Here is a 20059-nt window from a genome sequence, read left to right as displayed (position 1 = left end):
CCTTTTTCTCTGCGGGGAAGATGGAGTCTCCCTCGGGTTCTTCCTGCATTCAATTCCTGCAGGGCATTCTCCTCGAGGGGACCCAGAAGTGGGGACAGAATGTGGGTTAGGGGAAGTGGGCAAAAGGAGGCCAGGCGAAGGTTATTCCAGAATGGGCTCAGGCAGAGAGGCAGCCGGCATCCTGGAGAGCGACTCTGGGCCTGGCTGCAGAGCGCTCCCGGGGGGGGGGGGGGGGGAGGCCGGAGGCCGGCCTGGGTTAGCGAGTGGCCGCCAGGCCAGGGCGGAGAGGTCGCCGGAGCCGAGGGCGGGTAATGTGGGGGTGTGAATTGGCCTAGGGGACCCTGGGTGCCGCCTGGGAGGAGTTGCAGGGGGAGCGACAGAGAGAAGGCGCTCGGGGTCAGCAGGAGGACGCGAGGTCAGTGCAGAACGGCACGGGGCAGCAGACCCGCGGGGCGCGCTGAGGCGCGGGGTGGGGTGCAGGGCGGCGAGTGCCTCGGGGGGCGGGGGACGGCGTCGGCGCTGGGGGCGGGGGAGCGGGTTGGGCGGCTGCGCCGGCTCCGCTACCTCCGCCGCTAGGACGCTGGGGGTGGGGGGCTCGGCGCCGCGAGTTCGGCCATTGTGGGAGCCGCTCCCCTCCGCCGCCGCGCTCCCGCCGGGCGCGCCCGACGCCGCCCCCGCTGCCGCCGCCTTCTCCGGCCAGTCTTCCTCCCGCTCCGGCTCGCAGGGTAAGGCGCGGGCGCGGCGCGGGATCGGGGCTCCCGGGCCGGCGCGCAGGGTGCAGGGCGCGATGGGGCGCGGCGAGGGATCGCGCGTGGTGGCCGCGCCCCAACCGGGCGCCGTGGGCAGCGGGTGACTGGCACGGCAATCACCGTCCGGCTTCGCACCTGCGGCCCCCTCGCCGGGAACGCAGCGCGTGCGGAGCTGGGTGCCCTGGCGGGGCCGCCGAGAGGCGGACTTCTTGGGAAAACGGGCACCGAGCCCTGCCGGGGCCTGGCGAAGAACCCGCAGGAGCGGGCAGGGCCGGGCGCGGAAGGTCGCCTGCGGGCCCGGGACTCGATGCTGGCCCTGGCTCCCTGTGGGTCCTTCGGCACGCGTCCCCGCTCTTTGTCAGCCACTCGCGGCGAGCACGCGGACCCACCCGCGCCACCGTGTCGCGGGCGCACCCCTCGCCCGGCCGTGGGGAAAGGGATGGGGCGAAGTGGGGAGGCCGCAGTGGGCCAGCGCCAGGGCCGGTGCCCGTCACAGACCCGGCCTTCGGCCTTCGGGATGGGTTGGGGGCGTGGGCGCGCGCTCGATTGAATGGGAATTGATGGCATGACCTGGGTAACCGAAGGGTGGGACCGGAGACCCGAGGTCAAACAGGTGTGTGTGTAAGAGGATCCAGAGGCCGAGCCAGGTAGACGGGACGGATGGTTCCTGCTGGAGAGGCCTTGGCTCAGCGGGTCTTTGTAGTAAAATGGGCGTTTGGGAGGTGAATGGGCGGCTCTGGAATGAAGCAGGTGGTCTGAGAGGAGGAGCATTTGCCTGCCTGGGGCGGAGGGTAGGGTGGCAGCGCAGCCTGAGTTTCCAGAGGTTGGGGCTGGCTCTTCAGAACCTGACCTGGCTATAGGGCCTAGGAGGGGCGCCGGAAGGTAAAGGGGGGAGGGGAACGCTGGGATAAAGGGCAGAGCGGTGCCAGAACCTGAGTTCTTTCCTTTCCACCTCTAGCAGATCCCTTCTTGGTCCTCCCTGGGAAGAGGGCCCCTTTGCTGCTGATAGAGGGTGGCGCGCTGACCAGGCAGGGCAGTTTTGTCTGCCTTAGGCTGCCTAGAGCCTTCCTGAACCTTTTAATGTTTCTTTTGTTATCTCTGAGTTCGGTGCTTATGATGGGGATCTGCCAGTGACCCAGGAGGCTGTCTCTTCCCCTTGCTGCCTCCAGGCGGAGAGTCCCAGAATCCAGGAGGAGCTGTGCCAGAGATCCGTAGGGTCCAGCCATTTAGGCCCCCTCCCTGTCCCCACACAGCCCTGTGTGCAGGTATTTCCCATCATACCAGTCGTCCACATCTCCTGCCTTCCCTGGAGCCAGTGAGAGCTGGCTACTCAGGTTGGATTTGGGGCCCTAGGAAGGCTGACAGCTGCAGGCATGCGAGGCATCTCGGCTCTTACGGAGCCCTTGGGGTGGTGGGCCATGTGTAGCAGATGGTTCTAGGAAGTGAGCTTGGCCTGGCTGAGGGAAGGCTGCCCATTCTGGCTGGTGGAGCCCAGCTGGCCTCAGAATGATTATGTTTCCACTCAACTCCCTCTACTAGTTAAACTGACCAGAAAAACTGTACCATCTCCCCACCCCCACACTGTGCGACTTATTCCCGTACCAGCCCTTGGAGTGAGCCAATGAATATTTTACCTACTGCCTGCTGTCTGCCGTGCCAAGTATGGCACCAGCCTGTTTCACTGTGTTCTTAAGATATCTTCTAAGGTAGAATATTACCCCCATTTTGCAGATGATGAAACTGAGTCTCTGAGAAGTGGAGTGACTTGCCCTTGATCACATCAATTGTAAACGGCCAAACCAGAATTTATACCTAGGTGTTTTAAGTTTAGTACTGTGTCTAATATGTCTGCTGGAGAAATGCAGGAATTTCTATTCTAGCTTGTGCTTTGTTTCATGCCTGCCATTGAGTTCCTGCTTTAGCTTTTTGAAAGTATGTCCCATCTGTTGCCCCATTTTGCTTTTATAGGATTCCTGGGAGCTAAGTAGAAGGGGAATGTAGCATAAGATGCTGTTTATTGTGTACTTACTGGGCACCAGCCAGTGTTAAGCACTTAATGTGCAGGATCTCATTTAGCTTCCACGAACAGCCCTGGAAGGTTAGATGCTAGCATTATCCCCATTTTACAGACGAGGATGCTGAGGCTGAAGAGATTAAATGGCTTCTCGAGGGTCAGACAGCTGGTGAGTGGTGGAGTAGATTTGAACCAACTTTTTTTTTTAATCTATGAGGCCTGTGAACTTAATCATTTTTTTTTTGGTACCGGAGATTGAACTCGGGTCCTTGCGCTAGGCAGTGAAAACACTGAGCTAAATCCCCGGCCCCGAATTTAATCTTGTGTGTTCTAAATAACAATAATAGTGGTAACTAGTAGTGGGAGCTAACATTCATACAGTATTTTAAAACATATAGATATCTTTATATATGTTACCTATATCGTTTCTCCCAAATTCCCTGAATTGGTTATTTTTGGTTTTTTGAGGCAGGGTCTTGTTGTGTAGTTCAGGCTGGCCTTGAACTTGCGGTGATTCTCCTGCCTCAGCCTCCGAAGTATGAGACTATGCCTGGCATGAATTGCTTTTGGCATGTATTATCCTTATCTCATTTTGCAGGGGGAGAAACTGAATTTCAGATAGGTAGAGGTCAAGTTAGTGGCAAAACCAGGACTAGGATCTCTGCTTTCCAAGTCCCAGTGTTCCTTGTGTGATCCCTTCGATCCTTCACACTCATCCTTTCCTCCTCCAGATCCCTGCTGTTGGATTCCCAGGCCCTCCTGCTGCAGCTCTCACCTAGACCATGTCTTCCTCCGATGAAGAAACACTCAGTGAACGATCCTGTCGGAGTGAGCGGTCATGTCGGAGCGAGCGGTCTTACCGGAGTGAGCGATCAGGGAGCCTGTCTCCCTGTCCCCCGGGGGACACCTTGCCCTGGAACTTGCCACTGCATGAGCAGAAAAAGAGGAAAAGCCAGGATTCGGTGCTGGACCCCGCAGAGCGTGCTGTAGTCAGAGTTGCTGGTAAGAGAGGTGCCCCGGAAGCTGGATGCTGTGGATGTGTGGGACGCATGGGCCATTGTGCATCCCTTGCCTGGGTGGGAGGCGGAGGGGTCCTCAGATCAAGCCAGCTGGAATCTAATTTATTACTGTTGGCAAAATGATGACAGTGTTGAAGAAAAGCTCAGAAGGGGAAAATCTATTTCCCCTGTGCTAACATGAGACCTGTTCTCATTTCTGGATCTTCTTCCTTTACCCCTCTGTTATGTTTTTTATGTAGTTGCCTTCGTGGCCTGGATCTGACTCTTCATTTACTCTCATATCAGAGAGATTTTCCATATAACATCAGACCTTATAGTTACCTTTCAAGGCTGTATAATATTTCATGATTTTTCCAAGCCCTACTCTTTTCCTCCTACTTTTTGGCCATAGTAAGCAATACTGCTGTGAACATGGTTAAGAATAATAACTTCTGACTTCTGTTGTATTATTTTCTCACAATGAAGTCTTTTGAGAGGGCAGTGTCACTCATATTGCCTTCCAAAAGTGTTGGGCACCTCCCTCGGCTCTGCGTCAGGAGTGGGGGGCCTGTGCTGGGAAGAGCCCAGTTTTCCTTTGCCAAGCAGGTGCACTGGTTATGAGTGTGGGCGTTGGAGCAGAGAGGCAAGATGTTACTGACCAGCTGTGTGACTCCCTTATCTTCTCTGATCACCAGTCTCCTTAAGAATGCCCCTGTTCAGGGACACCGTGCAGAAAGTCACTGCTTGTGCTGAAGGTATCCAGAGCTGCCTCCCTAGGGTGTGCTCAACATCTCCCGAGGCACTGGTATCATAGTGAGGATAGAAAGAAAGAGCAATGCCTGCAGCTAATTTAGTGACATCACCTGCTTTCTACCCGTGGTAAAGTCCTGTCCCTCTGCCTCCTTTGTGTCTCTCAAATAATGCCCCTTCCACTTTATCTTCCATCACCTTGACCTTCCAGCTAACCACCTAATAGTCTTCCCCACTTCTTCTACATGACCAGCAGAGTAGTTTATTTTCATACTTTTTTTTTTTTTTTTTTGGTACTGGGGATTGAACTCGGGTCCTTGTGCTTGCCCAGCAGGCAGCAAAACCACTGAGCTAAATCCCTGGCCCAGTAGTTTATTTTCAAACACAAACCTAACCCTATTACTCAGCTGTTTTTAAACCATCTTTGGGTCCTTCTTGAATGTGGAATAAAGGCCCATCAAAACCAGGCTCTATTCTACCTCTTCCACCCTACCTACTGTCCCCTCTATCCCCCCAGCACCCTGCCATACTGTACTGGAACTTGTTCTCCAGAGGTCTGCAGCTTGCAGGATCCAACTTCCATGCTTTCATTTTCTTCTCTGCAAGATGCTGGTTACCCCTCCTTCTCTTTTAACTGCCGCCTCCTCTGTCCCTAATGCCCCCAGTGGTATCCAGAGCTCCCTCCTCCGCTCTCATATTCATACTTTTGGCTCCTCCGTGTTCTCTCGCACAGTACAGCGGTTAACTCACAGGGAGCCTGTCCCTCCCTCAGGACTTAACCATTCAGGACGGTGGCTTGTTTGTGTGTTGATCCCGACATGACTCGAATAGGTCTTTGCTTATGCTAGAGATCAACCAGTGTTGAATGACTGAGTGAGTGTAAGGAGTATTGAGAGGGTAACGTGACAGATTGTGATTAGGAACAGGCAGTGGGCTATAATGAGAAGTTAGATAGGGAGAGGGTTATGTGGGCTCAAGTAAGCAGGGAAGGATTTTAGCAAGCACGAGCTCTGAGGGAGGAGACAGTGGTGGCAGGCAAGCTGCAGTTTGGATCTACTTCTATTATGCAATAGGGAGCCCTTGGAGGGAGTTCTCAAGCCCTATGGGCCAGCAGCACCAGCTAGTTCTAGAGCTTCAGAGCTGTCCCTAAGAAGAAGGAATGGCTTTACTTGTCCCCAGTCTTGAGGGGCTATGACTCAGGAGCCTCTGACTCATAGTTCTCTCCTCCTGAAGGCAGCACTGATGCTTCCTTCTTCCTTATATGCCCCACTCCATCCTCCACCACTCTCTGTTACTTGTGTCGCTTTTCGATGCCTTTTCCTTCCATCTTCTCTGAGGAGGCCCTGCTGTTTAAGATTCTGAGCCTAGACTAAGAGTGGATGTGAAGGGGTTTAATTCCCAGGCAGAGCCTTTCAGGACCCCACTGGATCAAGTGAAGGAAAGGAAGGGTGCTGGCTTCGATCTTTGTATCCTGAGTCTGTCTTGAGTAGGGGGCTGGGCTGGTCAGGATGAAAATGAGGAGATCACCACGGTTAAAAATAACTTGTGTGCTGCAGTCAGGCGCGTTTCTTCCAAAGGAGAGAAGAGAGGCAGCAGAGATGAGGCGGGACTGCTACTTTGGGGACTGGCTGAAGTTTCTGTGTGATTTTTAGAATCTTGTGGGGGCCCCGCCAGAGTAGTGAGAAAAGCAGCCTTGCCAAGCGTGAGGGGCATGACTGGGAGACACTGAATGCTCTCAGGCTCTCTGCAGCAGCTCTTCTCTTTTGGGAGGAAATGAAGTCGGCTCACCCTGGAAGCCATCTGTGGCCTGTACAGTTTTCTCCTTCCCCTGGGTCTGGGTTAGGAAGCCAGGTGGGGGTGTCTGAGTCAGTCTTACCAAATGCAGTGACTCCTCTTTCCCTGCTCCCTCTGTGTTTTGAGCTGGTCTCAGAGCCTTGCCCTTGGTTGAGAGGCCTGATGGAGGCGCCCTGCTGGCGCCATCTGTCACAGGAGAGAGGCAAGTCAGGGCCAAGAAACCTGCTGGTCTCTGTGGGCAAAGTCAAGAAGATTCTTGGGGCTCCACACGTTCTGCAACCTGATTCTTCCTTCTGGCTCCCTGTCTTCATCCTTTCTATCCATTCTTTCCCTCCTTCTTCTTCTTTGCCAGGCCCATTCCCAAATCTCTAAGCCCAGCCACACTGAAATGTAACAAGAGTCATGTATGAAAGCACCGTTTCTCTGTATGAGCTGAGGCCCAGAGGCCTTAGGGGCTTGCCCAGAGTCACACAGACACAGAGCTTCTAAGTCCAAACATACAGCTATTTGCATTCCTTAGGCAAGCAGGCCAGTCTGACTCTTCTGCAGATGACCCCCTAATAGCTGACCTGGTATTCTGAATCACCTGAGAGACTTCTAGTCACTTCTGAGAGAGGCCTCAAGGGGAGGGCAGCAACAAAGATGGAAGGAATTTGGCCTTTTCCCTGCTGGCTCTCTCTCCTTAGCAAACAGCAGACTATCCTTACTGATGGAGGGCAGCCAGGAAGGGGAAGCTGGGGAGGTTATTTTAGCAGGGAGTATAACCCCAAAGTGTAGAAATGGGGGGTGGGGTGGGAAAAGGGCTGCATTCCTTGGGGGCCTATGGAGAGTGGAAGAAAAACAGGTGCAGGACAGGTTTCACATAGTTTTGTACCGTGCAACTCTAGGGTTCACCATTTACAGTTGTTACATTGCAGTTCTGTGTACTTATTATAACTAGATTCCTGCAGATAGAAGTAAATTTTTTTTTGGAGTAGGGTCGGGTTTTGTGCAGAAGGGATTCACAATCCATCAGGTGGTATTCATTAATCCGGGCTGGGGATTTAGCTCAGTGGTTCCAGTGCCTGCCTTGCAAGCTCAAGGTCCCGAGTTCGATCCCTGGTACCAAAAAATAAAAAATTCAAAAAGGTATTCATTCATCCTACATCACATATTCAAGGCCTTTCTTGTTCTTGTCATGATATATTCAAAGATAGCTAAAGATGTGGTCCTGTCTTCATGGAACTCAGTCTAGTTGAGAGAACAGAAGGAAAATGTTAACTACATCCCTGTATGTATCGTGAAGGCAGGGAGCACAGGGACTCAGGCTAAGGATGAGTCTCTTAGTTAGCCAGTGGGAAGCATCTGTGGGATTCATTTCAGGGGCCCTCAGCAGGTGCTGCTGCAGTGATTCCCAACATCTGCTCCATTGTGGCCTCTTCCAGGAAGCCTTCCCCGATCCTTTTGTTAGATCCCTCTCTAGCTCTTTTTTGGTACCAGGGATCGATCTCAGGACCTTGCGCTTATGAGGCAGGCATGGTGCCACTGAGCTAAATCCCCAGCCCCTCTCTCCAGCTCTTGTTGGCTTTATATTAAAGTTTATTGTCTCCAAGTTCATTCCCCCCACCAGATCTCGAGATTGCTACATTCCAAGCCCCATCTTGCCCTTCTGCCCTGAGGCAGACACCCTGAGAGGGTGGTGTCAGGTCAGAGGAGAAAGCCTGCTCCGAGGAGGGGAAAGCTCGAAGACATCCCTCAGGCACCTCTCAGCTTCTTCATTTGTTCATTTATTCAGTACAAAAATGGATTGAGCCCCAGCTGTGTGCCAGGCAAGTGTGGAGACAATTAGATGTAGCGTCAGAAAATGTACACAGCCGGGAGTAGTGGTGTATGCCTGTAATCTCAGCACTCAAGAGGCTGAGGCAGGAGGATTGCTGTAAGTTGGAGGTCAGCCTGAGCCACATGATGAGTTCAAGACCAGACCAAACTATATATCGAGACCTTGTCTCAAAACAATCAAACGAGAAAACATAGGCAAATGACTTCACTTCTTGGAGTCTCAGTTTCCTTATGTGTAATAGGGAGGCAATGAACTTGCTTCCAGTGACCACTGAATGGAGAGCAAAAGGAGATGGAGAAGCACAGGTTCACATGTCAGTTACTGCACTTAGCAGAGTCATTTCTAGTAACGTCGCTGGCAACCAGAAGAGGCAGTGGAGGCTCTAGGAGGCCAGAGGCCCTGAGCATCTTCGTTCTGTCCCTTTCTTTTGTTCATTCCAGGCCTTTGTTAGAGAACAGATGGAAATGGTTTATTCTGTCTAAGCCGTGGACAGGAAGAATGGAATGTCGCCATGGGAAATGGAACCCTAAAACCAGCCTCACTGGGAACCCTTATTCCTGAGCAGACAACCCATCTTGCCCCAGGCTCTTCTGAGGGGCTCCTCCCCCTTCCCAGCTTCTCTGTTTCCTAGCAGTGTTCTCAGATCCCTGGTCCTGTCCTGGAGCTTGGTTTCAGTAGCAGGAGAGTCCCCTGAAAGTGGGACAGAATGAATTGTAGCTACACACCACCAGCTCAGCTTTGGCTCTTTGAAAGTAAATCTGGGTCACATTAGCTGCAGGGATAGAAAAAGACCACGTGGGCAGAATTCTGTGCAGGTGGCAGAACAGACAGCCAATCTGTCTTTTCTGTGCGGCTCAGGGGCCCTGTGGGACCCTAGGAGGTGGTTGCTGCATTGCAAGGTGCAATGCTGACTTTATGCCATTGCTTTTCTAGTGACTTTCAGGTGATGCAGAGAAAGGTTTAGCATGGCATTCTGGCTCATGCCTCTGTTCCAGAGGTTAGGAACACAGGGAAAGTGCTAGTTACTTTAAGAACTGCAGAAGGCTGTCATTTCTCGGGCTTATGGGCCCAGAGCTGACACCGCAGTAGGATCTAGGGTTGGATTTCTGTGTATTTCAGCAGTCTTCCCTTGGAGAAAGGTCTGTGAACGTACCTAGATGTTAGCATTAGTAATCCAGGTGTTATGCTGAGCCTGGCTGGTGGCCTCTTTTCCTTTTTGCTGTGGCTAGGACCTGCCATGATTTGGCCCTGCCACTGCCTGTTGTCACCTGTCAGTTAAAAGCCAGGCAGTTTTACCCTGGTTCTCCTGTCAGATTGGAAGGGGTGCCCCTGGCTGGACTCTCCCTGGCCTGAGGATGCTGCTGCAGAGAAGGTCTAGAGCCCCTGTAACAGTGATTATGGGCTGATGTTCTTTCTCCTCTCTGTCTCTCTCTTTTTTTTGGTGATACTGGGGAATGAACCCAAGACATTTGCTCTGAACTATATCTCTGCCTCTTTTTATTTTATTTTGGGACAGGGTTTCACTAAATAATTGCCCAAATGGAGCTCCAACTTACAATCTTCCTGCCTCAGCCTCACAGAGTGTTAGGATTATAGGCGGGTGCCACCATGCCCAGCTTGTGCTGATATTCTGTCCTCAACTGTGCTCTGCTCCTACTCCAGAATGTAATGGTCTTCTACCTTGTGGTCAAAGGGCTCTCCCTGGAGCCTCAGTGCATGTGTCTCTGGGCGCACCCTCCCTTCTTATTCCCTCATTTGTCCATTTCCACAGTTGCTCACTTTAAAAAAAAAAAAGTAAGGTGCTGGGGATAGGGTCTCTCTAAATTGCCCATGCTGATCTGGAACTTGTGATCTTCCTGTCTTAGCTTCTTCAGTGGCTTTAGAGTTAGTTAGAATCCTCGTTTTTTTTTTTGGTACAGGGCATCGAACTTGGGACCTTGCCGCTTGTGAGGGAGGCAGCAGAACCACTGAGCTAAATTCTCAGTCCCAGAATCCTCGTTTTGTCGCTCTCTTACCAGTTGGAGACCCTGCAGAGTTTCTAACCTCACCAAGCCTCACTTTCTCTTTGTTAAGGGGTGTGGGGAGGCAAGAGAGCTGGCCCAGAGTCTGCAGTTATTCTAATGAATGCCATTCATTTACTCACAGACTCATTCATCTGTGATGTCCTGATTTATCCCCTGCTTATTGGTTGATCGTGCACTTGCTCATTTAACAGACACTGCTGGAAAGTGCCTTGTCCTGGGCTCAGACTAGGCTTCAGAGCCAGCCCCTGCCTGTGAAGGCAGTCAGGGTCCAGCCTGAGCTGTGCTACGCTTAATCCAAAGAGAGTCTGGAGGAAGTTCTGAGCGAGAAGGGCCTCCTACTCCTGCCTCTTACAGGCTCAGAGCAATGATGCTGTTTTTTTTTTGTTTTGGTTTTTGGCAGTACTGTGTATGAACCCAGGGCCTTCACACTTAGCTACATCCCTAGACCCTTTTTATTTTTTATTTTGAGAGAGGGTCTTGCTAAGTTACTAAATTGCTCAGGCTGGACTTGAACTTGTTTTGTTTTGTTTTGTTTTGTTTGGTACCGGGGATTGAACTCAGGTCCCTCCACTTGTGAGGCAGGCGGTGGAACCACTGAGCTAAATCCTTGGCCCTGGACTTGAACTTGTGATCCTCTGCCTCAGCCTTCCAGAGGGCTGGGATTATAGATGTGCACCTCTATGATCGGCTAAAGACAACATTTGACCTGAGACTTGGAAAAGAAATAACTTGCCAGACAATCTGAACACAGAGAGTACATGCCTGTTACTTGTTTCTGTTCTTGCTCACCTTTCTTTGGCCTTGGTAAGATGGAAGGAAGGAAAATGAAAAGAGAACAGCTGGTGGGAGTTAAAAATTAAAGAATCCTTGATGGACATGATGGCACATACCTATAATTTCAGCACCCAGGAGGCTCAGGCAGGAGGATCACTGCAAGTTTGAGGCCAGCCTGGGCTACATAGTGAGTTCAAGGCCAGTCTGGATGACATAGGGAGACCCTGTCTCAACTCCCCGTCCCCTCAAAGTTAAAGAATCCATAGGGTGGGTTGCAGAGTGAACTCTGGACTCAGTTCAGGAGCTTCTGAGAGCTGATGCCACCTGGAATCCCCTAGTAAATAATTGCTGGAAAAGCCACTGTGCAGAGTCCTAGACATGGGCCAGGCATTTTACATACGTCATTTAATCCTCACAGAACCCTGGGTAGTAGTTGCTGTTCTCAACAGAAAGGTAAGGAACTTGTCTGAGATCATCCAGTAAGCAAATAGTAGAGCTGAGTCAGCACTACGCAGAGTGTGGAACCCCACATGTATAGTAATGCCCCTTGCACCTGCTTAGTGCCATGCTTTAGGCACTTCTTAGAATGCATCAGACATATATTAGAGAAGTAGGGAGAATAATATATTGCTGAACACTTATCACCCAGAAACAAGAATTATGGCCAGTCATGGCCAGTCTTTCACTTGTATACTCTATCTCTGCCTTCCCAGTTATGTAAAAGAAATGTTAGGGTAATCATGTACTTTTCCCTGCCTTGTCTTTTCTCTTCTCTTCTTTTGGTTTTTTGAAACAGGATCTAGCTATGTAGCCCAGGCTGGTATTGAACTCTTGATCCTCCTGCCTCAGCCTCCTGAGTGCAAGGATTGCAGGTGCCGCACATTTTAACCATTATATTATACCACCTTCCCCCCCAGTGTAAATATATCAATTTACCTGCCCACATTACTCAGAGCCCACATCTGAACATCAGAGCCAGTGCCCCTTGATCCACTGCCTAGAGGCTCTGTGAGGAATTCTTACTGCCAAGGCCAGTCCTGGGGACAGTGGGTCCCTCTTAATGTTGCTGTGGGATCCTTTGGTCTCTGCAGGTCAGCTTCAGGCTACAGCTGTCTTGATCTGTGACTAGAAGATGATTTCTGAGGGTAGTGTCTGTGTATTTTATCAAAACATCTGAAGCTTGTGGACCCTGGGTTTGAATCAAGACCCTGCAACCTTAATTGAGGAAAGTATCCCAAAAATGGATTTTGAAGAGTCAATTTTGAGAGTCTGAATTTGAGATGCAATAATATGATGGAAATCTTTAAAATCAAGGAGGAAGGAATTCTGTTTTTATGAGAGTGGCTGGAGCCCCAGGCCTACCTTGATGGTGGTAAATGTGTTCTCACTTGGGAGCATTGCTTTCTAGGGGCTCTTGGGGCCTTGGGGATTTGTGCTGAGTTCTATGCTCTGGTCCCTACCCCTTTAGAGGTTTTGGGGCAGGGTGTGTGAAGGGGAGATCATGTAAATGGAGGGCTACCTCATAGGTAAATTGCCACACCTCCCAGTTTGGGGAACCTCCCAACTGCCCAAAGGGTGCAGACTGCCTGCAGCCCTGCTTGGTAGGAACTCTGGGGACCCCACTCAGGGGACCCCACTCAGGATGAAACCTTCTCCTGCCCCAGAGCAGGAAGGGAAATTGAATGTGGTTGAGTGAGGCTCATGTTAGCTATGGTGCCCCCTCCAAGACGCACAATACAGCAGTTTTATTCACACGGAGGCTGGGAAACATCAGAGTGGCCAGTACCTTTTCTAATTAGTATTGTTATGGTCCTAATGCCAACTGTTTTTGGCACGTCACGTGTTGTGTTGGACCCATCTTCAATACAGCTTTAGGGGGCAGAGAGCTACTGTAGAGGAAGGAGGTGGACACCTGAAGAGTTCACTAACTTGCCCAAGATCTCCCAGGCAGTCAGGGCCAAGCAGGGAATGGCTTTAGGGCAACTCACTGCCTCCTTCATTCCAAGGAACAGTAGAGTAATGATAGCTAACATCTGTGCAGCACTTCAAGGTTCACAGAGTGTCTTCACACCCACTGTCTCCACTGTGCCTGGGAAGCCCAGGTGAGTGAGGCATTCCAAGGCCCCTTGGGACAGCTGCCTGTCAGGGGTCTACCTCTGTTCATGTCCACCAGTAAGGACTGGAGATTCTTTGGGACTGGTTCTCATAAGTCAGGGGAGACGGCCTAGGGAGAGGCTGAGGTGGAGAGAATTGGCCAGTTGCTATGGTTACCCAGATGGCTGGGTAACCATTTTGAGGGTTGCTATGGTGACATGCTGCCTGGTGGCAAGGATCTTGTCTTCCTGGGTGGCTGGCACCATCCAGGCTTCTTAAATTGAGCTCTTTCACTTTCTGAACAGAAGAGGGCAGTGTGAGAGTGGGGAAAGGCTTCTTACCCTGCGTAGATTTGGGAACTTGAGGCAAAGCTTAGAAAGGGTTTCCAGGAGCTGGGCATAAAGGGAGCTTTGGCTGAGATTGGACAAAGCCTGTGCCCGAGAGACTGGTGGAGTTAGGCCTGGAGGCAGAACTCCTAAGACTAGAACTAGGCAGTTTTCTTCCAAGAGCAGGGGCAGCCCCTTCCATATCTGGCATCAGCTCCTATTGGGGAATGTAAAAAGCATAGGAGACAGCTTACCCTTGCAAGAAGGAGTGGAAGAACACACACACGCACGCACACTTTCTCTCTGTCTCTCTCTCACACCCTACTAGCACATTTATTTATACAGCATCCATTAACACATGCAAAATAGTGTAGCATGAGCCAAACTGAAGAAGTGCTGTGGGTGAGCCTTCCAGAGGTTGGGGAGGGGCACTAGCAGAGAAATGATTTTGCATTCCTTTCTTCTGTGTGCACAAAGTACGTGCCCTCAGCCCTTGAGCCTTGACTGAACACTGAATTGAGAGCTTGTTAGGAGGTTCTAGGGAGAACCTAGGTTCGGGGGAGCACAGCTGCTGGTATACCCTTGACTGAGGAAAGGGTCTTCCTCTTTGGGGGGGTGGTCATCCTCTTAGATGGAGTGCACAGCTTTGGGAGGGATGCACATGGAGTGGTGAGGGAGGAAGGGGACACCCGCCTGGCCAGCCAGATCAGCCGAATCAATCATGGCGATCAGTGGGGTGACAGATGTCACAGCCAGTGCCCTCACATCCTGAGCACTGAATTGGATTCTCAGTCTCCCACTTCCACCCCCCAAAAAGTGAGTCTGCTAAAGGAGGAGAGAAACGGTTCCAGCCAGTGGAGAAAAGCAGGGGGGAAAGCCTGAGGCAAAGACTACTTTTGAGCTGAAAGGAATTAAAGTGGCAGGGCTTTGAGAGAAGGACGCTTGACAAGAAGAGGAAGACTCCAAGGAAGTCCTTGTCCTTTATTTCTTGTTTTACCCTTCTTTCCCACTAGATGGTCTCCTGAGTGCATCCTGCCTCCTGCTTCCTCCATTGCAACCTCCTTAGAAATACTGTATAGGACAGCAGGCTCACCAATCAGGAGCAAAGGAAGAATCACAGGCCAAAAGGAGAAAGCACAATTGAGCTTTCTCAATTGTGTGGTCTGGCTATAAATTAACTCTTGCTTGAAAAACAAAACAAAAAAAGAAAAACCTCCTTGTCGCAGGCTTCCTTTTTTCCCATCCTCCCAGTAGCCATTTGTTCCTCTAGCCTTGTAAAATTTTCTCTGTATAAAACAGGAACATCAGCCAAACATGCAGACTTACCCCTTCCCATTCATTAGAAGAAGGCATTACTTCAAACTCTTGGGGGGCATTTAAATGCAAATTTTGTCAAGAAAGTAACTTGAGCGAGGGAAGCCACTTTAACCACAACCCAAACCAGAACTTTCTTCTTTGATTACCATGTATCATAGTGAGAATCTTAACTGGGAGGGTGGGGGGGTCCCTGCCCACATTTTAACAGCCTGATTCGCAGAGTGGAATCTTCCTTCGTGCTTCTGTTATTTCCTCACCTTTAGCAAGCAGCAATCGCAATTCTTGAGGAACCTGTTCCCAAAGCAGTCAGTGTATGTAGCAGCCCTGGGATGCTGGTGGTGATGGTGGTGAGACTTGTCTATTTGCTGCAATGAAAAAAACAAGGAGGCAGATGTCTGTAGGGGGTGAGGGTGGAGGTGTGTGGATGTGTGTTTGTGTCTGGGCCTTCTTAGCCCTACTGGTATAAAATAATATAGGAAATGCAGTGACTCAGCACTGATACAGTCAAGATCCCCAGAGTTAGCATTTCTATAATCTCTGCTGTTTATGAAAAATGTGCTTGTGCTATCAATCACCAACTCCTTCATCTTGTTTTTCACTAAAAGTTTATTTATTGAAAAAATATATATACCTTAAATTTATTACCCTTCTTTTCATAATCTGAGCTCATTAGCTGACAACAAAATGTGAAATAGCTTTTTTTCCCCCCTCACACAAGATTAAATTGGAAGGAAATGAGCATTTGTCCACAGATCCTCCCTTTCCTCTTTCAGTCTCTTCCCTGTATGGTCATGCCTAGAACTTGGGCAGCTCAGCAATATTTGATGGAAAAAGATATGATTAATGACTTGCTCACCCGATTTCTGCTCATGATGTGATGTGAAAACCTAATTAGCACACCTATTAAGTGAAAAGCATCATTTCTTTTTCTTGTTATGAATGTACTGAGTATTGACTAGGTAGTTGGCATTGCTCACCAGGCACAAAGGTACAATCCCTGCCCTGGGGTGAGAATCTTCTCCCTCCTTCAAACTCTTCAGACTAGGAACTGAAGTGAAAGCCTAAGTCTCAATTTTGGCTGCTCAGTGGTGAATAATTTTTATTTTTAAACTTGCTTATGTGCCCTTATTGTGATATCAACCAGCCTAAATTCTTACCACAATCCCCTCTCCATTCCCTGAAAAATCAAGTTAACGTGGGGAGGGTAATGGTAGAATTTTAGGCCAATTGTGGCTTAAAAGTGTCCACCTACATTTACCTGGTTTTCTCATTTACTGCTCTCACCACTGTTGGGACTGAACAATAGATACACAACTGAACAGAGGGCACATGATGTTGGAACTCCCTTCTCAAAATGGTCCCAAATAAATTCCTACCTCTATTTACCAGTTTCCTTCCTTTACCGTTTCCTTTTCCCTGATGACAGAAAATAATTGGCTTCCCTGTTTATGCTCCAGAATCCTTTTCTTTGTTCTCTAACAGTCCTCCTTCAGTCTGTTCCCTTCTGATCTAAGTCTCTCTGTTCGGATGGTTGTCACAGTTTAATAATCCTGTTGGTTTGCCTTCTCTAGATTTAAGACCTCCTGTCTGTCTTGTTCACCCCACAGTGCAGTCAGAATCCTGTTTTCATTTTTCCTTCAGTTGTCATTTCTCAGGCTCTGCTCCTTGGCCTGGTTTACTTTTCGGTGAAGCGTCTGACCCCTCACTTCCATTTCAGTTTTTTCTGCTTCTGGACAACCTTTTGTTTCGGGCACCCTTTGTGGCCGCACAGTTCCCTGCGGCCTCACCGCAGCCCTGTCTGGGTCTAGCCCTTGTCCTGCTTCTAGCTCTGGGAGCTGAGGCGTCTTGCGCTTTCCCAAGGTTCCTCCAGCAGCCGCACAGGCCCGGCTCGGCTTCCCCCCAGCCTGGGGGCTGCCTCCTTTGTCCCGGCTCCCCGGGTGGGTCAGCACTGACTGGGGCTGCCCGCCCAGCCACCCACCCCGCGAGGCGGCCGGAGGTCTCCCTGCCGCGTCGACCCGCCTGCCTTCGGTCCCGACGCGGGGGCCTCCGACCCCGCCGGCCTCGCGCAGGCTCCCTACTCCAGCTCCGCGGGATCCGTGAGGGCGGCCCGGGCCTAGCCGACCGCAACCCGGGGGACGAGAACGCCGCGGGCGGAGGGGCGGGGAGCCGGCCCGGCCGGCGCTCCTGACAGGAGGGGCCCTCCTGACAGGAGGGGCCGGGGCCGCCGCCGCCGCCGCCGCGCCGGGGCGGGCCGAGGGAGGAGCGGAGCCGAGGGGTGGGGAGGCGGAAACGCGAGCCGTGGCCGGCGGAGCGCGAGCGGGCCGAGGAGCAAGAGGAGCGCGACTGCCGGACCGAGCGAGGCAGGCAGGCGGAGAGCGAGCACAAAGGCCGAGGCTGGGGCTGCCGCCGCCGTTGCCTCAGCGCCCGGGCCTGGAACCGGCGTCCCCCGGGGCCCGGGCGGAGCGCGGCGCGGGCGGCCATGGCCGGCTACGTGCCGGGGCAGCAGCCGGCCAACCGCAGCCAGGAGAAGGAGTTCGTGCAGGCGTACGAGGATGTGCTGGAGCGCTACAAAGGTAGGGCTGGGGCCGGAGTCCGGCCGGCGCGGCGTGGCTGGGGAGCCTGGGCACTCGGCTGGCGGCAGGTGGGGCGGCCGGGCGGGGTCGCGCCCCCGCTTCTGGGGCCGGTTTTTTTTTTTTTACAGAGTTGAGGTGAGCCTCGGGAGCCCTGTCCTGCGGCGGCCGGCGCCTTCGTGTCCCCGGTTACAGCAGTTCCCCTATTATCTGGCCCCAGGTGGTGGGAGGCGAGACGAGGAGCCGGCTCGGGAGACCGACCGCTGTGGGGAGTCGCGGGGAGGAGGAGGAGGAGGAGTTGGGCACGAGGGAAGCCACCCGTCTGCCCTCCGCGCTCTTCCTCCCCGGAGCTCCGACCGCCGCCCGCCCGCCCACTGAGCGCTCGCCCGCTTTTGTCTCCCCGAGTCTCCGAGGGTCTTTGGGGGTCAGGCGGGCGTCGGTGCCCTTGAGTGTGCAATTTTTGGTGGGGAGCCCCCCCCCATCTCCCTCTGGGTCCGGGCCTGATCCCGCTAGGGGGGCTATTGCTTTTTTCCTTTTTTTCCCCCCTCAAAAGTAAAGATTGGTCTTGGGGCTCGGGTTTCAGCCCCTGGAGGCTGTCTTGCGAAGCACTTCTGCAAGTTAATGCCTAATCTGCACCTTGAGTATAATGCGGAGAAAGTTTTGACAGGCCAGAGGGGCTGGGGACTGCATTTCCCTAACTGTTGTAGGTTCCCTAAGTGGCAGCCAGGGGTGTGTGGCCTCGGGAGACCCCTGCTTTGATCTTTAGCATCCAGTTCTGGGATTTTGCTTTGGGTGGCAGTTGTGCTTTTCCCAAAGGTGGAGATTTTCCCAGAAACTACATAGGCAGCACTTTTCTCCTATTTTATTTAGCTCAGGCCCTTGGGACTAGCCTTTCATTTCTTTTCATCTGAAGGAGAGGAAACTTCAGCCCTTATGACTGAGTCCAGCATTCTTGTTTACGACACCTACCCAGTGAAGGGAAACAAATGAAGAAGCTGTAAAACCTGTGTGTGTCTCTCTCTCCCTTTTTTTTTTTTTTTTTTTTTTTTTTTCTTGGTGGCTTGAGAGTTCTGCTTGGGAATACAGCAGGAAAAAAACAAATAGGCAAAATGCTAAAATGGACTTGCTAGAACAAACTTGTTCCCTTCTGCATCAGCTCCTGTAAGCTGTCCAGTTTTTCCTGCCTGCAGCAAGTTTTCTGTCAGCCCCCTGTGGTCTTTCTTTTAAGAAATGCGGTTCACTTTAGAGCACAAAGAGGTTAGATTGTGCTGCTGAACTTCATTGAAAAAATACTGCCCAGTGAATAGTTCCATTAAGTTTCCTTTGCAGGCTTTTGAGCAACATCACACTCTTCAGAGGGGAGATACACTGGGACTGTCTCAGGCTATGACAGCTTTAAACCAGCAGAATTAAAACAAAAATGGGTGAAGAAATCTCAGTACCTCACTGGATCATATTGCCGGTGGCCCTCAGCTGAAAGGAAGTTGCACTCCCTGACAAAAGAAATGGAGAAAGAAGGGGGAAGTAGGGCTTGTTTCAGGAGGGGTCCCTGGTGTTCAGTCATTTCAGCTGGCTCACTCAGTTTGGCTTTCCTCTGAAGGATTTTGCTTAGGTGTGTACAGGATTTGATTCTTTCTAGGCAGATCCCTTTCCTGGAGAGGAGTAAAAGGTTGGACAAAGTAAGTTAACTTGTAGTATGAGAGGGTTGTGGAGTCTGTGATAGGTGCAGGACCCCCCCACCCCCATACTCATTGGTAAGGCAGGGTGGCTTAGCTTTTCAGCCTTTGTTACTTTGCCATATGGAATTCTTGCATTTCCCAGACTAAAAAAATGTCTTTGCTACCTTAATAGGAGAACTGTTTGGGCCAGGGATTTAGCTCAGTGGTTCCGCCGCCTGCCTTGCAAGCGCAAGGACCCGAGTTTGATCCCCGGTACCAAAAAAAAAAAAAAAAAAAAATTAGAAAGGAGAACTGTTTCCCTAAACAGAGGAGTGTGCTGGAATCCATAGAGTGACCAGGGAAGTAGTTTGAGGATAATACAAAGGATTAATTTTGGAGAGAGATGGGGAAATAGATAATGATGATGATAGAGTCCTAGACCCTCATTGGCCTCTAGCTTACTTGGAACTCTTCTTTCTCTTGCCAATAATTTTTTTTTCTTGCCAATAATTTTTAATCACTTCATTCTACAAAGTAGTATTCTCATATACAGAAGGAATACTAAATTTTTCACCTGCAGAAGCTGTCCCTGGAAGAGGTAAAAGTGAAAAGGGAAATAATGCATTTGCAGTGTGAAGGGAACAGAGCTATGCCTATCACAGCTGCATTAGGAATGGTTATCAGGCATGAATTTTCCAGAACTGTGCTTGGCAACTGTTGCCCTGTGTATTGGTAGTGAGCATGGAGTTGGCAGGTTTAGATGATTCAGCATGGTCATAAATGTTCTCCCTCATTTCCTAAATATCCCAAAGGCTCTTTCAAATAGCTGGCTGGTAAACAGGAGGCATTAGATAATAATTCTGGATCCTGATATTTTAGAGTGGGCAGCAACTGAGAGAACCAGGATATATCTTCCAACAAACAATTACTGATTTTTTTCTGGTTGTGACACAGTGTTAGGCATTGGAGACGCCAGAAATATGAATGAGATCTGGTTGCTGCCCTTGATTATTCACATCTAGCAAAGGAAAGATACATGCAAACAATTTGACACTGTGATAAGTGCTAGCACAAAGATGAGTGAAGTACTATAGAAACAGGAAGGAAGAATAGCTCCACAGGGTTCATTGAAAGTTTTTTTTTTTTTTTGTAGTACTGGGCCTCCTGTGCAT

The 20059-nt window shown here is 50.9% G+C and overlaps 1 protein-coding gene across 16 annotated transcripts in view; it reads left to right on the top strand.

Moving 5' to 3' along the window:
- Positions 1 to 237: 237 nt before the first annotated feature.
- Positions 238 to 20059, top strand: part of Macf1 (microtubule actin crosslinking factor 1) — a 354064-nt gene continuing 334242 nt past the window's right edge. For 5 of the 16 annotated variants that reach the window (XM_087215013.1, XM_087215012.1, XM_087215017.1 and 2 more), the window contains exon 1: positions 3495 to 3765. In XM_087215013.1, the coding sequence (XP_087071139.1) occupies positions 3546 to 3765 (220 nt within the window). In that variant the 5' untranslated portion in view covers positions 3495 to 3545. Of the gene's footprint in view, positions 416 to 553; positions 726 to 1594; positions 1632 to 3494; positions 3766 to 20059 lie in introns of those variants that run through there. The other 11 variants (XM_087215006.1, XM_087215007.1, XM_087215005.1 and 8 more) reach the window with 8 other exon arrangements.

Source organism: Heterocephalus glaber, unplaced genomic scaffold (genome assembly GCF_053883595.1).
Source record: "Heterocephalus glaber isolate CG9 unplaced genomic scaffold, H.glaber_assembly_v1.0 deba00001452, whole genome shotgun sequence".
NCBI classification, from domain to species: Eukaryota; Metazoa; Chordata; class Mammalia; order Rodentia; family Bathyergidae; genus Heterocephalus; species Heterocephalus glaber.
Note: the sequence above shows the minus strand (reverse complement) of the source record. Positions and strands in the feature narration are given on the sequence as shown.